The 17950-nt window shown below is 41.7% G+C and overlaps 1 protein-coding gene across 1 annotated transcript in view; it reads left to right on the top strand.

The window, feature by feature from the left end:
* Positions 1–17950, top strand: part of LOC126354525 (uncharacterized) — a 1077765-nt gene that overhangs the window by 926796 nt on the left and 133019 nt on the right. The window contains exon 5 of the mRNA XM_050004252.1: positions 6938–7103. Within this exon, the coding sequence (XP_049860209.1) occupies positions 6938–7103 (166 nt within the window). The remainder of the gene's footprint in view (positions 1–6937; positions 7104–17950) is intronic.

Raw genomic sequence — 17950 nt, 5'->3', positions numbered from 1 at the left:
TGTCGGCTCTTGCCGTCTTCGGAATTGTGTGGTTGATGTTTTTCCGAAAGTTTGATGGTATGTTGCCAGACTCACATATTCTACACACCAATGTGAATAGTCGTTTTGTTTCCACTTCCCCTAATGATTTTAGAAATTCTGATGGAATGTTATGTATCCCATCTGCCTTATTTGACCTTAAGTCCTCCAAAGCTCTTTTAAATTCCGATTCTAATACTGGATCCCCTATCTCTTCTATATCGACTCCTGTTTCTTCTTCTAACACATCAGACAAATCTTCACTCTAATAGAGGCTTTCAAAGTATTCTTTCCACCTATCTGCTCTCTCCTCTACATTTAACAGTGGAATTCCCGTTGCACTCTTAATGTTACCACCGTTGCTTTTAATGTCACCAAAGGTTTTTTTTACTTTCCTGTATGCTGAGTGTGTCCTTCCGACAATCATACCTTTTTCGATGTCTTTACATTTTTCCGGCAGCCATTTCGTCTTAGCTTCCCTGCACTTCCTATGTGTGAATACTTCAGTTCTAATTAAATGGTGTCAGGAGAACAGAAAGCTTTTTATGTTCTATGTTTTGCACAATGCGGGTTATTAAAAACTGTTAAGCGCGACTTTCCTTCTAAGTATTGTGTGGGTCCTGCTACAGCACAGAGCATTAGACGATGCCATCAATGTAGAGAAACAGTTTGTTCATGTAAAGGCCAGTAGCCGGGCCGTCCCCGACAGAGACGTTGGACGCATCCGCCACACTTTCAGAAGGAGTACGCAGAAATCCGACCGCCATGAAGCTCGACAGTTCAGCATGCCTCCGATGTGCGTCTGACGTCCGTTTTGTCGGCTTTCACATGTGAAATAACACAAAATTCAGCTACTGCAAGCTCTTCGTGAAGGCGACAAACAATTTAGTTCTTGGCCAGATTGGGATGTCAGCTTTCTTAATCCCTGTATGTGATTATTTCTTGTTGGGGCTTATAAAATAATGTATTTATGTGCCTCCCTTACGAACAACACTGAGTGAACTGGGACATCACATAACAGCATCTGTGGAAGCTGTAACTCGAGGCATGCTCGCTACAGTGTGGTAACCATGTCAATACAGCCAAAAAAGGAAATTCGTTGTATATGTTTATTAGTTTCAGAATATAGACGCACCAAATTTTTTTTTTTGATAAACCCAACAAGAAAACAATGTATCCCCGAAATACAGAAAGTCAGGAGAGACAAAAGAAGCGTCGTCGTATTCTGCTTCTTTTGTCTGCGCGTATGTGCTGTATTTCGGGCATGCATTGTTTCCTGTTGCTTACAACGTATACGAAGCATGACCCGGCAAGGGGAATACGTAATGCGACAGCAATAGGAACAAACACATTGGTTACATGAATAGATACAGCCTCACTCCGGTTAAAATGGCACGCGTTGTTTCGTCGCAGCTCGGGAAACATCTTTGCAGGCAGGCGCGACGGCTCGTGGTTGACGTAATTACATTTGTTGACGAGGAGAAGCGATTTATCGTGCCAGTGGAAAACGTGACGGAATGCGCAACCCAAATGCTAAAATCGAACAACGAGATGGTTTGCAAATTACGGCAGGAAGGACACGAAATTGTATAGAGAAGAATTCAAGTTTTTACGATAAAGAAATACAAGCAAGGTGCTCACAATAAACTGCCCACTAACGATGTGGATGAATTTATCATCAGACAGCAGTTTCAACACTGTTAGGAACAATATAAAAGAAACACCATCTTAGCAAAAACTACAATACATAAATTCTTTTGCACCGAAATTAACTCCGAGGCTAGAGAGGAAACATTTAGAAAATCGTTGCTTCTATACGGTTTAGTTTTAAAAAGTACCAAAACAAACGTGTGCAGAAGATAAGTCATAGTTGCCAAAAGGGCTTACCATACATCAGGTTTGTCACGGAGGAATTACGCACGACAATCAAATCAGCTAGGGGTTTATTTAGATGATAAATGGATTCACACACGCTACACCGTAAATAAATGTTGGCAAACTGTGCAAAGCGTGCCGGAAATATTGTTGAATATTAGTGCCAGTGAGTGTTTAATTGTAGTGCATGGTGCCCGCCGATTGTTGGCGGAAGTGTAGCTGAATGCCTATAACACGGCAGTTAAACAGTTTGTCTTTGAAATAGCTGACTTTTTGTATGAAGGGATTTTGTGTGGAGAAAATGCATAACTGTTACGCTCACCATGACATCAATTCTTTATTTATTTGAGTCTTTGAGGACAACATTTTTTTTTTTTGAAACAATACACACAAATGCCGCAATATTTTCTGCATCAACAACACAAAATCGGTGACAATTTCATTATCCTTCACAGCAAGTTACTTTGTAAATCATTATAACCACTTTCCCTTACTAGAAAACGCACTCGTTCACATCCATTTGCTGGTGAGAAGACATTGGGTAACTCAAGCAAGGGGAAATGACATCGGGTTTTTGAAACCATCTGTAAGGTGGTTGACAGACAAGAAAGAAAGGCAAAGGTTCTGAAATAAAATAAATATAACTAAATGAATACAAATATAAAGGGGTTTAGCTAAAGACTTAAAAATAAAAATTTAAAGTACCTCGATATATTCTAAAGTACGAATTATTAGTTTACGAGCAATATATTTTAACCCCTACACTACAACATTGCTTAAGTGATCATTACTAAGTTTAATACAAACCGTTCAAAACATTTCGAGGCACTTAAGTGTCCAAAATGTTTAATTGTATAATGCTTAACCTGTGATCACTTCTCAGTTATTTTCCATAATGCACGTGATCTGGCTCTCTCTCCCTCCCTCTCTCTCTCTCTCTCTCTCTCTCTCTCTCTCCCTCTCCGAAAAAAAAATGTCTACGAAGGAACCGATAATCTCCACAGACTTGACTTAATCCGATCAGCAGATTTACATAATCCATTTGCGCTAGAGAAATGACACTCGGAAACAGATAATTTCTTCGGTTAGCAAAATAGACTCGGGTGTAATACGTAAACATGACAGCAAACATTCAAATTAGATTTTTGTCTTGTGGAAAACGCGTCACTTGGAAACTTTGTGATATTCGGGCTGCGTATGACAGTGCTTCAACTTCTAAGAATGCTCTATTGTATGCCTATACTACTTTCGCCTCACTGTTTCTTCGTGGCGAGATTATCACTTCGCTTTGCCAAGTAATAACAAGTTTGGTTTTGGTTAGATTAGTTAACTGAATTTTGTAAGGAGAAGCGTTTATATGTAGTGGTGTTTTGTGCATTGTTATGCTCAAATGTATGTAAATTCCTAAGGGACGAAACTGCTGAGGTCATCCGTCCCTAGACTTACACACTATCTAACTAACAAACTATCCTATGCTAAGAACAACACACACACGCACACACACACACACACACACACACACACACACACACACACACAGACACGCACACACACACGCACCCATCCCCGAGGGAGGACTCGAACCTCCGACGGGAATGGCCTCGCAATCCGTGACATTGCGCCTTAACCATGTAGCCATTCCGCGCGGCTACATTGTTATGAGTTAGTATTCTTTCCAGTAATAAGCATAAAGCTCCTTAGTAAGGAATTCTCTCGAACGTTATCCGTTGAAATTTTTCAAATAATTTATTTTTTATTTTTGTACCATTATGTGTTTATTTTGTTAATGAAGCACATAATACAAAATATACAAATGGTTGTGCATGGGCACATCAGTAGGTCCGTATTAACTATCTGACACACTACTGATTGACACAGTACAATTATTACTGTATACATAGGTTATCGTATTATTATCAATTTTTCTATTTCTGCGTAAGCAAGCGAGATATGAGCAACACTACTTTTTTTCGTTTGAGCTGCCACACTCACAGATCCAATAGCGGTCAATTCAACTTTCCGTCCTCGCTATGTGATGGCCACAGAAATTTATTTCACACAGTTAGCAAGTGATTCCTCAGAAATCACCTTCCAATATTGCATGTTTCATATGGTACCGTATCCTCATAAATTTTTTAAATAGTCTATAATAAAATGGAAAAGCGCAAGAGTTGAAGAGTTATGAAAGTACTCAATGCAGTGAAAATATATAGGCGCGCTGAAACGGCTTGTAACAGTATGTTGAAGGAACAGCCAGAGCTACGTAGCGTACGAAAAAAAAAAAAAAAAATGGCTCTGAGCACTATGGGACTTCTGAGGTCATCAGTTGCCTAGAACGTAGACCTACTTAAACCTAACTAAACTAAGGATATCATACACATCCACGCACCAGGCAGGATTCCAACTTGCGACCGCAGCGGGCGCGTGGTTCCACACAGTAACGCCTAGAACCGCTCGGCCACACCGTCCGGCATGTATTCCGTGAATGAAACTGTCTAGTAGATCTGTTAATCCATTTCTTTATTTATAACATCTTCATAATCGAAATTAAGTTTAAAGGAACATACGATCCAGAGGGAACAGTGATACATTATCAGGTCACAGAAGACTAAAGAGTATATCCATAATTTTTCAAAGACTTTCACATACGTACGCTTGAGGCACGCATCCTGCCTTGGCCTCCACTCCACACAGTCTACCCAACAGTCACTTCACACCTGTGGTGTTACTGTTCAATATTCAAGAAAGATAAACTGATCAAGATGTCTGCCAGCATCTCCATGAGCTGCACAACTCAACAGCCTCTTAATAAGGCCGCCAGTGTAATGAAGACACAGTTAAAAATGCATTCTGAGTGACGTTCAGTAGGGCACGCTATGCTCCTAATTGTGAAGGAGACAATGCGGTTCTGTTTCCTGTTTAACGTGTCAACATTTCTCCGATAGTCACTTGATGCCTGAACCGTGCAGGCAGTATCACTTTAGGGAAAAAAGAATTGTCAGGAATAGTATTCTTTCTTGGAATGGCATATAACACACCAGCGTGACTTAATCTCTACATTGCTTTTGTGAGGAACAAATAATTATTTTAATAAATAAGACCTTTTAATATGACAATCTTTTCATCGGAATAAAAGATATAAAACAATTTTTCCTAGTCCAACATAGATTCCCAACCCTATACAGATAGTAATGAATATTTCTACTTGAGAATTTTTTATATCTTTAACAATACGTCTAAGACTTATAACGAAAACGTTAAGGCGTAAGCGGTACTTAATTAATAGGTGAATAATTCACACCATAAGTATTATCTATGGTATGCACACAGCATCTTTCGCAACAAAAATTCACAAGCGCAAATGTTCCGGAGTATCCGTATGGAGCAAATAATCTATATCGGAGTGAGAGGAATTATTTTACGCTGAAACGCCACTGTCTAAGTTTCAGCCAAAAGGTATTTAGAAGTGCTGAGTTAACGACAAGAAGGACTGCAGTATCCGCCACGATCTGGAAGTTGCGTTTGTGACGACATACAGGACAGTACAAAGCAAGCGGATTGTGTAGCGAAAGTAGCCGACCGTAGCAGAAAACAACATAGTACAGCGAAAGCCACCGCAGAGGGGAGAAGATGGCACCGTATCACATCACCATGCGGACGAAAGTGAGTGGTAAGTAGTCATGATGGACGCTAACTGAAGAAGACTGTGACGAAAAATAAGACGACCGTTCAAAAAATCACTGCTGAACTGAATGTCACTTTGGCGAGCCCTGTCAGCCCTGTAAGCTGGAAACTGTAACGTTAACTGCTGTACTACAACCGCTCATCAGTGGTGCACATGACCATAAAGGGAAAACATGATGCCAAAATGATAGATCCTGGACTATGTAGCAATAGAATAATGTCTTTTAGTTGGATGAGTTTTGTTGGACGCTATTCCCCACTTCTGGCCGAATTTACATCCCAGGACTGAAAAGTGGCGGGAGTTCAGGTGAACGATTTGAGCAGCCATGTCGTGGTATTCCACGAGCACAGTGGTTACTCTAGAAGGTCGCTTTACTGATAATGATGTTTTGACCATTTTGGCCGACCAGGTCAATCTCATAACGCATAATTTGTACTTAGAACACACCACTGCCTTTGTTCAGGACTGGTTTTGTGAGCACGGGGGTGAGTTGTCGCTTCTTCTTTAGCCACCCACGTCGCCACATCTAAATATTGTTCAGCCTTTATGGTCTACTTGGGAAAGAGGGGTGCTTGATCGTTATCGACGTCCATCATCGTTACCTCATGTTGCAACTATTTTACTGGAAGAATGTCATGATATTCCCATACCAGAAATGTATATATTCATTGCAAGAAAATCTGGAGCTATATTGAATGCAAACTGCTTTCCTACTCTGTATTAGGAAAGCTAATACGTTGCGTTTTTAGTGTACCTGTTGTGTCGGCAGAAAAGAAAACACCGTTTTACTAGTGGAGGCCGAAATCCACGCGTTTTAGGTCATGCAGGTTGGGGTGAGGAGAGAAGGACTATACTGACGTGAGGTCTGGAACATGACAAGGAATTAGAATTCAGAAAGCAGACGTAATTAGTTTGATACTTAACTTTAATCCGTTAATGATGAACGTCGCTCTTGACAGTGCATGATTCGCAATATTATTTGTTCAGAATTGTAACTGAATATGGTACTTTGCTAGGTCGTAGCAAATGACGTAGCTGAAGGCTATGATAAACTGTCGTCTCTGCAAATGAGAGCGTATACAGACAGTGAACCATCGATAGCAAAGTCGACTGTACAACTGGGGCGAGTGCTAGGGAGTCTCTGTAGACTAGACCTGCCGTGTGGCGGCGCTCGGTCTGCTATCACTGATAGAGGCGAGACGCAGGTCCGACATATACTGATAGACCGCGGCCGATTTAAAGGCTACCACCTGGCATGTGTGGTGTCTGGCGGTGACACCACAGTACCCATGTCACTATTACTCCCCTGTAGGTGCCTTGTTCTCTCCCCTGTAGATGTCTATTGTTCTGTGTTGATAGCACCCGAGGTGGAGATCGTGGACGAGCGCGGCCGACCGCTGAGCGACAAGTACTACGAGCCGAACAGCACCATCCAGCTGTCGTGTGTGGCACGCCGCCGGCAGCCGGTCACCTGGAGGCACGGTGACGTCACCCTCAACTACGGCACACCTAGAGGTGGCATTAGGTGAGTCAAACTGACACTGCGCAGTCTGTAGCAACACTACACAAAATACGTGTCTATTTGGTACTTACGTTGCTACGTTCCTCATGGAGAACATGAAAACGTATCTCTCATTATGTGTTGCAAAAGAGTCCGTCACTGCACAATACAATTTAAGGTTTATACAATACTGATACAAGTCTCAAAATCGCTTTATTTTGAGTCGAACGAATTTTGAAATAAATATGTAATTTAACGTTAAAATTTTAAGTGTAAACTAAATTTATATATTTAATACAATACTAAATTTAGCCTAAATTATGTTATGTTACCTATGAAAAACTTTTTTATACATTGTTGGTTTCACCCTTCTCGTGTTTATGACAATTTTTTCATCCACTAGTGTCATTCAGGTTTTCAAAGTATTCTTCACAGAGCATACTTCCTTGTAAATACCGCAAGCTGCTGTTCTTCACAGATGTACGTCGTACACCGGAAAATAGCTTCACAGTGAAGTTCTTCGCTGCAATGAAGTCGACTAACAGCAAGCTAGGCTCACAAAATGCTTGAGCTCGTAAACATTTCACTTACATGCAAATATTCTTCTCCAAGAAATATTGGAATTAATTTCAAAGTGTGCAAGGCAAAAGAGTGTGGTAAGTTTATTATATTCGTAAAGCTGCTATGCGCAAGGGCATACGTTACATAAATAATGGTCGGTAACTATGAAACCCTTAGTAGGTTCAAACTTACCCTTATACAAGGTCGGGATGTCGGGATGCTTATGTGCTTGACTGTAAACCTTAAGTGCTTCAGTTACATCCGAACTATTCCTTTTTTTTATTATATTCATACTATATCAACCTAAGTTATACTATATCAACCTAAGTTCGTGTCGAATGTGAGGTATTTTTAATCTATGTGTTCTAATAAAGTGATACCCAACAGCTCCTAAATACTTGAAAAAGGCATGATTCGCCGAGAACCAGTTTCTAGCTACAGGCGGCATAAAATCAATGGAGTCAGATAGTATAAAGTCCAGCAACAAAATATAGATTGTAAAGTATTTAACTCAATTCATTTCATGTCGGTTAGTGTACTGTTGTTAATTTATTTTTCCTTGCGACGGTCTGTGTACATAAACTGGTTGTGTAACAAATTTTTATCAGCAACCATTACCTCTTTCTAACGTAATACTAGTTGCAACTACTGACACATATAGTTTAATAAGGCCGACACAATCTTTATGGTTTCTTAAACGTAAGCAGTGTGCGTGTTTGGTTAATATAAACGTCAAAACTAACAGAAGAGGAAGAGCAATATGAAAGTCTGTGTCGATAACATCGCTATGTTAAAGTTAACATCAGCAATACTAGGCAAAGTAGCATTTACTATGAATTATCGCCTGTTTATGAGTTTTCTTTGTACACAAAGCTTGTCCTATTTAATTATAATGGATATAGCGCAGAAGAAACCTTAATTTGTGTCTGAAATCAGTACTGTACAAAATTCGTAACAAAACTTTCAAAGAGTTAGTGCCTCTTAGTGAATGTTAATGTTTTCTGCAGTAGACTGAGACACTAAGGGTATGAATTTCGAGCATCTACCACCTAGTGGTAGTAATATAAATTCAAGTTCTGACACTTCATTTGAGAAGCATTGAGGGATATTCAGTAAGTTACCTGTTAATCTATAAGATAAAACACAGTGGGTCAATAGTAGGCGTCATCTCATTGGTACCTTTTAAAACACACTTTAAATCTGGAACATCTGAAACTATGCAAATTCTTCCTCTCATTATAGCGGTTCATTAAGAATATTTATACAGAACCTCTTGTCACCAACCATTTTCTTGTCACAAAAGGAAAATCTGCCGACACAAGCAGTACCTCTGAATTGGAGAGAAGTACTCGTGATGGCAGGTGCTTCCATTGTGCGGCTGCCCAATTGTGGTTAGAGTGTGACCCATCACTCCCTCGCCGTTCTAACAGTCCATTGCCTTATTTTATTAGAGTTTAGTTCTCATTTTCCCACTAACTCCTCTTCGCAAATCCTAAGACTCATCAGTGACACCTATCAATTAAACAGTAATCTATAATCCAAACCTTGAAGAGAACATAATTTTTCCTCGTCGTAAGTGCTGACAGTGGACAAACCACTCAGATAGATTTTCACATTATAAAATTTTTAAAATGAATATTGCAGATCCGTAGCAGGCCTGTATTTTGACCTTCGGTGCAAATTACAGACTATAATCCTTGAACAAAGAACTTTCTACGCTAAACTCATTTCCCACACACACTTGGTTTAAAGTAGTTCGTAGGTCTTCGTTTACTTGCATCGAATTTGAACAACGCGTGATTTTCTTTTATTATAGATATTACATAAAACTTGTACCCCCAAATATAACAAAAATGGAAAGTGCAATTGATGCACGGTTTTCAAATAGTGCATTGGTAGTCAGGGGCTCGTACTGTTGGATCTGAACAAAGAAGATGGAGGATTACCGAAAAGTACGTTAAGTCAAGAGCATCCCTGGAACGATTTTTCCATTTAAAATCCTCTATTGTCGAATTTATGAATGAGAAGGGAATGCAGGAATTAATAACGTGAGACTCCTCCGACCAGGCAACATGTTTCCAATCATCAACAGTTCAATGTCGGTTTTAAAAGGCGCATGCAGGGCGTAAAGCTTTGTGTCGTGCAGTCATCAAGGATACACCAGAGTGGCCTCTGGCCCCGAAAGCTCATATCGATGATGTTTCGTTGAATGGTTCACACACTGAAACTTCTTGATGGCCCAGCATTAAATTCTGCAGCATTTTGCGCAAGGGCTGCACTTCTGTCATGTTCAATGATTCTCTTCAGTTGTCGTTGGTTCCGTTCTTTGCGGATTTTTTCCGGCTGCGGCGATATCGAAGAAATGATGTTTCACAGGATTTCTGATATTAACGTACAATCGTGAAATGGTCTTACCGGAAAAACCCCACTTCATTGCTACCTCAGAAACACTACGGCCTTTCGCTCGTGCGCCGACTGTAACTCACTTAAATCTCGATAACCTGTCTTTGTAGCAGCAGTAACCGATCTAACAACTGCCTCAGTCACTTGTTGCCTTATGTAGACGTTGCCGACCGCAGGGCCGCTCTCTGCCTGTTTACGTATCCCTTTACGTGAATACGCATCCTTACACCAGGATTTGGGCACTTTAGTGTATAAGAGGATTTGACCTCATATTGACCACTGTATAAGACACTGCAAGGTCAGATTTGATATGGATATGTTGAACCAAAATAGACATCGCACTGTAGAAGGGGCTGATTCTGACAAACCCACTTCAGTTCCCTAAGATGACTAGTGTTAAAGGAAACAAGAGATTTGAAGAACTCATTGTGGCCTTGAAAAATTGCAGGTATAGTCGTTAAATATTTTAAGGACACTGCCAATATTGCATCCATTTTCGACCTACTTTCGAGACTTAACCGTTTAAGTCGAAAGCGCTCCTGAGCATTTTCAGTTGTAACTGACTGACTGCCGTGTAATTCCGGTTTAGAGACAAATCTTTTACATTGAAACTGTCCAGGGCTCGTACGTTGTTTTTCTCAGTTTCCACATCCCCGTAACGAGTCTGCGAGGCTATTACAATATTTTGAATAACATACAGTTTCAATTACGAAACTGTTACAATATTTTGACGGCCATACGAGTGTAAAACTAAATAAGTCCGTTATGTGGCAACTTAAGTAAATGGACTAAAGCCGTGAGCGAAAACTTGTACGAAGGCCGGGAATCGAAGCTGGGTCCCCTGCTTAGTAGATAGGTGCGCTACTCACTAAGCCACCTAGGCAAAGCGGTTCACAGGACTGCACAGATTACCATGGCGTGCCTTCCTTCCTTCATCCAAATTCTCACTTTCGCCCCAGCCTACTTTAAATTGCCCCTTACAGACGAATAAAACTGCCTCTCTGTGTTCTGTAATAGCACCTCAGCATAGCACGTAAGTGGGGGATCCGGTCTCAAACCCATGTGCAGGTAGAAAGGGGATGACACAATTCCAGAGACTTTTCTGGTCTCATACAGGTACAGTTTTATGCATACCTGCACCTGGGTTTGTAGCTGCATCACCCATTTACGTTCAGTGCTGAAGTTCTTTTCCAGAACATGGGAACCTCGGCAATTCTGTTTGTGTCTAATGGGGAATTTAAAGTAGACCAGGGCTGCAGTGAGAATACGGATCGAGCAAGGAGGCTTGCCAGGGTAATCTGAGTAGTTGTATAAACCGCTATGCCAAGGCGGCTTGGCACCTAGCCCACCTCCGTAGTAATCAGGAGACTTGGGTTCCATTCCTGGGCTTCGAACAAATTTCCGCTCACCACTGCCGTCTGTATACATAAAATCATATCTGTATGACACCAATAAAGTCTCTGAAATTGTGCCATTTTAAATTATTATATGTCTTCAGTGCCAAAAATTATAAAACAGTGCTGAAAATTTGTTTCGTTTGCCAGCCGTAGTGGCCGAGCGGTTCTAGGCGCTACATTCTGGAACCGCGCGACCGCTACGGTCACAGGTTCGAATCCAGCCTCGGGCATGGATGTGTGTGATGTCCTTAGGTTAGTTAGGTTTCAGCAGTTCTAAGTTTTAGGGGATTGATGACCTCAGAAGTTAAGTCTCATAGTGCTCAGAGCCATTTCAACCACTTGTTTCGTTTGTGAACCATGTTTTCCAGAAATACGAATTATGCAATGAGGTGGAAGTATCTTGCCATCTAAATACTGTGACCGATGAGCTCGCAGCTTGGTCCCTTCCACGCCCCTCCCCCCTATTAAACCAACCAACCAACCAACCAACCAATCTAAATACTGCAATCTCGCAGTTTGCCCCTCTTCCCTTCCCCTTACTCACTGAGGTGTGGCAGTGGGGGAAATGTGCAGATAGGCTGATTGCTATGCCAAATGAACCAGGACATGTCTCACAAGTTGAATTCATGGCTGCTTCCGGATCTAATCACCATGAAACAACACGAAATAATGAGTAAAGGTGACAGTTGTAGAGAAAGCTAATGGCCTTCTTCGGCTTTTTGAGCACTCTGGAAATATTTTATAAACATTTAAATGAGACATCAGACTGAATGCCAGTCAAAATAACTCCTGAGTGCTGCCAGACGTGTGGGTCCCTAACTAAAATGGCATGCAAGCAGATTTCTCATTGGTCTGTCTAACCATCTGGAACTTTAATAAGAATCCATGTACAGTACAAATTTTACTTTCAAGGAACGTTTTACACGAAGAATAGAGAGTGATTTTAGACTGGCCCTACTTCTTCCAACAAATAATTCCCGTAACTGTCCTCCGGACAATATAAGAGAGACCAGTGCTCGACAAAAGGCACTCAGGACATCATACTTTCCACACACCACGTACGAATGAAGCAGCTGATCAGGACTATTGTTATAGTGCGAAGTACCCTCAAACAAGTAACTTAGAGAGTTTCCGGTTTAAGGGGTATGTGGATAGTGGAGTGGGAGAAATAAAACTGGCAGTGAAACTGGATAGAAATTACTTATGTAAGAAAATGAACACACCTACAGCCGTGCTTACGATGTTATATATTGTATAGTTATTAGTTTGGTCACCATAAAAAAAAATTGTTCAAATGTGTGTGAAATCGTATGCGACTTAACTGCTAAGGTCATCAGTCCCTAAGCTTATACACTACTTAACCTAAATTATCCTAAGGTCAAACACACACACCCATGCCCGAGGGAGGACTCGAACCTCCGCCGGGACCAGCCGCACAGTCCATGTCTACAGCGCCTTACACCGCTCGGCTAATCTCGCGCGGCTTCGTCACCATCTTCAGACCTTAGTTGATAATAAATCAGTGACTACATAAGTGGCTTACGCAGGCCCTCTGTAACTGTGATGTCGTCTCTGCAACGATCAACTGCTCTACGATCGGTAACAGACCTCCAGTCAAAAGCATGGACATATAGAAATTACATCTACATCTTCATCTACATGCATACTCCACAATCCACCACACTGTCTACGCGGAGAGTACCTCGTACCACAACTAGCATCATCTCTCCCTGTTCAACTCCCAAACAGAACGAGGGAAAAATGTCTGCCTGTATGCCTCTGTACGAGCCCTAATCTCTCCTATCTTATCTTTGTGATCTTTCCGCGAAATGTAAGTTGGCGGCAGTAAAATTGTACGGCAGTCAGCCTCCAATGCTGGCTCTCTAAATTTCCTCAGTAGTGAATCACGAAAATAACGCCTCCTTTCCTCTAGAGACTACCACCCGAGTTCCTGAAGCACTTCCGTAACACTCGCGTGATAATCATACCTACCAGTAACAAATCTAGCAGTCCGCCTCTGAATTGCTTCTATGTCCTCCCTGAATCCGACCTGATAGGGATGCCAAACGCTCGAGCAGTACCCAAGAATAGGTCGCCCCTGCGTTCCATAAGCGGTCTCCTTTACAGATGAACCACATCTTAACAAAATTCTACCAATAAACCCAAGACGACTATCCGCCTTCCCTGCAACTGCCATCACATGCTTGACCCTCTTCATATCGCTCTGCAATGTTACACCTAAATTACTTTAGCCTAAGTAACAGCACGGACATGTAAGAAGAAGAATACTGGATGCAAGTAAAGATGTTACAGCGTACGTCAGACATTTTTGAAAATCGCAGCATTATAGTACAAACAGAATGGTACCAGTGGTGTTCGTGAAGTTTATCTAACCATAACAAAACGTGCAGAAAAAAAAATGTGTACCGAAGAATTCACAACCACACTACAACACACCTTACCTTTAACTCTGTTAAGAGTAAATAGGAAAGCGAAAACGCTGAGCGATGGGGTAGCAGAAACCCACTAAATTACAGTCCGAAGCCAGGCCAATGCAGCGCTCTCTGCAGATGGAATCCAATATAGCGCGAAAGAATAAAAGCAAATCCACGGTACGACACTGCGTGCAGTCCTCCATAGCGATAAAGAAGGCACAAATAGACCACGGCGGGCTGCTCTACGACCCGTAATATAAAATGGTGATGGAATCTAAACGACACATGCAGATGCGCCGTTCCCGATACGCCAGCAAAATGTTCTCTGGGCTGACTTCACTCCAGCTCATATGTAGCGTTATGATGCCCCACGTTCGTTAAGAACTAGCCCTAAAGCGAAATATGGAGGACAAGTACCGCCTCTCCAGACTTGCTCCCAACCAAAATGTGTCCCATTTCGAGTAGAATCGTTGACCCTAGTCCGCAGGCAGCCAGACTGCATAGTAACACCCAATAAAATAACTTAACGACATCATTTTTCATGTCGGAGACATCTCTGTGCTAAGCTAGACTGCAGTTTCCGCTGCCATCCCTGTACCTTATGTACTTTTTATATTTTGAGATGTTTCATAGTATTTTTTCTTTCCTTGGCATTATTTAAAGTTAAAAACTATTTAAAAGCATAAACTTTTTTATTTAAGATATCCAGTTTCAACAGCCTTCGCTGTCATCTTCAGTTTTTAATCACCTTTTTTGTTCTATGACATGTTCATTCTAAACTGAACGTCTCGCACGAGATGTCAAGTGCGCGTTACATAAACTTGTTATAAAACAAACATGTATGTAATACCTCAAGATGCCAGCAAAGACTGTTGAAACCGAACGTGTTAAATAAGAAAAAGTGTTTTATGCGACCTCGGCTTTTGTATGGTTTTTAAGAATTAGAGCAGGTCGCCGTGCAGTACTCTCAAAATGAGAAAAATCAGCTGCTTTAGAGCTTTCACAAATTTTGTTCAATTTGACGTAACCAGGACTCCCTCAAAGCAATGTACACTACTACCCACTAATATTGTAAAATCATAAGATAGGGCAAATTTCCAAATTTTAATGATCACGCACATGCAGTGAGAAAAGTACACGAATACTAACGTAGATAATTTTGAGGGTATACAGGTTACGAAACTTGAGTATCCGCAGCTGGAGGACCTGGTGATCAGCGCAACAGTCGAACAATTTCTTTATCGAGACGGTTACGAACAGCTTTGGAAAAATGCGTCTTGCTGAAAGACAATCTCACTGAGACGCCGAAGTAAGGACTGTATACACCCATGCCACGTCAGAAATGAGACACTTTTTGTCCAAATTACCTACTGTGTCACCTAGGAATGATGGTGTTGGGCAGCCATTGGTTCTCGATACTGATACCACCCGAGGAGGGGGCCATATGCCAGTCAGGAATCCAATGTGTCATACTGGGCGCGGGTTCTCTAAATACGACCAGTTACGGCTACCTAATGCTCCGCCTGCCCAATAGACTCATCTACTTCCTTCGATGGAGGGCGAGCCATCTGCACCTACTACATTTACTCGCCAGGTGTTGTACAAAACACTTTTAAAAATGGGGAGCATGAAGGAAGAAGACTGAGAAACTTACACTGTGTACTTATGATGGGACACAAGGCACAGTCCATCTCCGTGCATTGTTACTACTGTCATCTGTGAGGCGCGCTCCTGTAGTATTTCGCATATGCACGATCCGCGATTTGAGTTCTAAGGCGACGTTCACAGAAATCTTGTGAAGAGCCCTGTACTCTCACACAGTATCAACTTTTACAAGAAGTTCCATTTGGCTAAAACTCACTTCAAATGAACTTTGTTTTGTGCGAAACAGTCGCCTTCTTAGATCACTGCATCATGGCAGGTCAATGACACAAAGAGGTCTCTGTGTTCTGTGAGAAGCAAGAGACCTGTGTTACTAACAGGGCCTATGTTCTGTTTGTAAAGGTATTATCCTTCTTTCCATGCTGTTTTGTTTGATGTTAAAACCCTCTTGCTAAAAGCTGTAAGATAGCTCTTCATCGGTTAATCTACAAAATAGGACAGTATGACAAGTCAGGACTCTAATTTCCAAGAAATGAAGATGTGAAACGAGTCTATTATCTGAAGTGGAAGGCTTAACTCACAAATCGAAGGTCTTCTCGGAATGGTTTAAGAACTATGGACATGCATGTGTAACGGTTGGTTAATGTGGAAAACATATGCCAGGAAGGAGAAAAGTTGTTGGGTTAGCAAATTTTCGTTGCCCAAAAGTTTGCAAAGAGTTTTTCGTTGGTATCTACATCTACATCTACATCCATACTCCGCAAGCCACCTGACGGTGTGTGGTGGAGGGTACCCTGAGTACCTCTATCGGTTCTCCCTTCTATTCCATTCTCGTATTGTTCCTGGGAAGAAAGATTGTCGGTATGCTTCTGTGTGGGCTCTGATCTCTCTGATTTTATCCTTATGGTCTCTTCTCGAGGTATACGTAGGAGGGAGCAATATACTGCTTGAGACTTCGGTGAAGGTATGTTCTCGAAACTTAGGAGGGAGCAATATACTGCTTGACACTTCGTTGAAGGTATGTTCTCGAAACTTTAACAAAAGCCCGTACCGAGCTACTGAGCGTCTCTCCTGCAGAGACTTCCACTGGAGTTTATCTATCATCTCCATAATGCTTCCGCGATTACTAAATGATCCTGTAACGAAGCGCGCTGCTCTCCGTTGGATCAATCTATCTCTTCTATTTACCCTATCTGGTACGGATCCCACACTGCTGAGCAGTATTCAAGCAGTGGGCGAACAAGCGTACTGTAACCTACTTCCTTTGTTTTCGGATTGCATTTCCTTAAGATTCTTCCAATGAATCTCAGTCTGGCATCTGCTTTACAACGATCAACTTTATATGATAATTCCATTTTAAATCACTGCTAATGCGTACTCCCAGATAGTTTATGGAATTAACTGCTTCCAGTTGCTGACCTGCTATTTTGTAGCTAAATGATAAGGGCTCTATCGTTCTATGTATTCGCAGTACATTGCAATTGGCGCACGGCGATACCGCGGTGAGCAGTGAGGAAGTAGAATACGTTGTTGGTGGGGAATGTTCTACGGTTCAGGACACCATCGAGAGCACTTCTTTTGGGAATCGAGAGGACAGCACTTTGGTCCGGGATGTCAGAGAGATCACACTTCGTCTGGACATCCGCTTGAGAACCTACGTGTTTGGCAGCTTGCCCCAGCAGGATATGAGAATTACGATGCATTTGTAGCCGCCAATTTAGGATTAGGTATATTTCGTAAATATAATACTTTTTCTCGAGTAACTGAAGGCTCATTCATGACTCGATCATCAATGTTATTTGACTTTCTAGGTTTTTATTCTTCTGGAAGGTTCAGATACCCAAAGTTCATGGGTACATTACGGAATGTTCCCATTCGTGTAAGCTATCCTGTCTTTGCAAAGACATTCAGTTGTTAGGTTAGTATTCCTCCATGACAAAACTGTTAATTTTCTTATACTCTGCATTTCTCATTGTCGAACAGATCCTGTAATAATCTTCCATTCATGTATGTTAACAGAGAATTTTGTAATGAACAGCGATTAATGTATACCAATGTTTCATTTCATATTTAGTTGATCACCCTGTTTGTGGCTGGCCTCTGTGGCCGAGAGGCTCTAGGCGCTTCAGTCCGGAACCGCAGTGCAGCAGGTTCGAATCCTGTCTCGGGCATGGATGTGTGTGATGTCCTTAGGTTAGTTAGGTTTATGTAGTTCTAGGTCTAGGGGACTGATGACCACAGATGTTAAGCCTCCCGGGGTGGCCTGGCGGTTCTAGGCGCTACCGTCTGGAACCGCGCGACCGCTACGGTCGCAGGTTCGAATCCTGCCTCGGGCATGGATGTGTTTGATGTCCTTAGTTAGGTTTAAGTAGTTCTAATTTCTAGGGAACTGATGACCTCAGAAGTTAAGTCCCATAGTGCTGAGACCCATATTTTGTAACCTCAGAAGTTAAGTTCCATACTGCTTAGAGCT

The sequence above is a fragment of the Schistocerca gregaria genome, chromosome 3 (assembly GCF_023897955.1).
Source record: "Schistocerca gregaria isolate iqSchGreg1 chromosome 3, iqSchGreg1.2, whole genome shotgun sequence".
NCBI classification, from domain to species: domain Eukaryota; kingdom Metazoa; phylum Arthropoda; class Insecta; order Orthoptera; family Acrididae; genus Schistocerca; species Schistocerca gregaria.
Note: the sequence above shows the minus strand (reverse complement) of the source record. Positions and strands in the feature narration are given on the sequence as shown.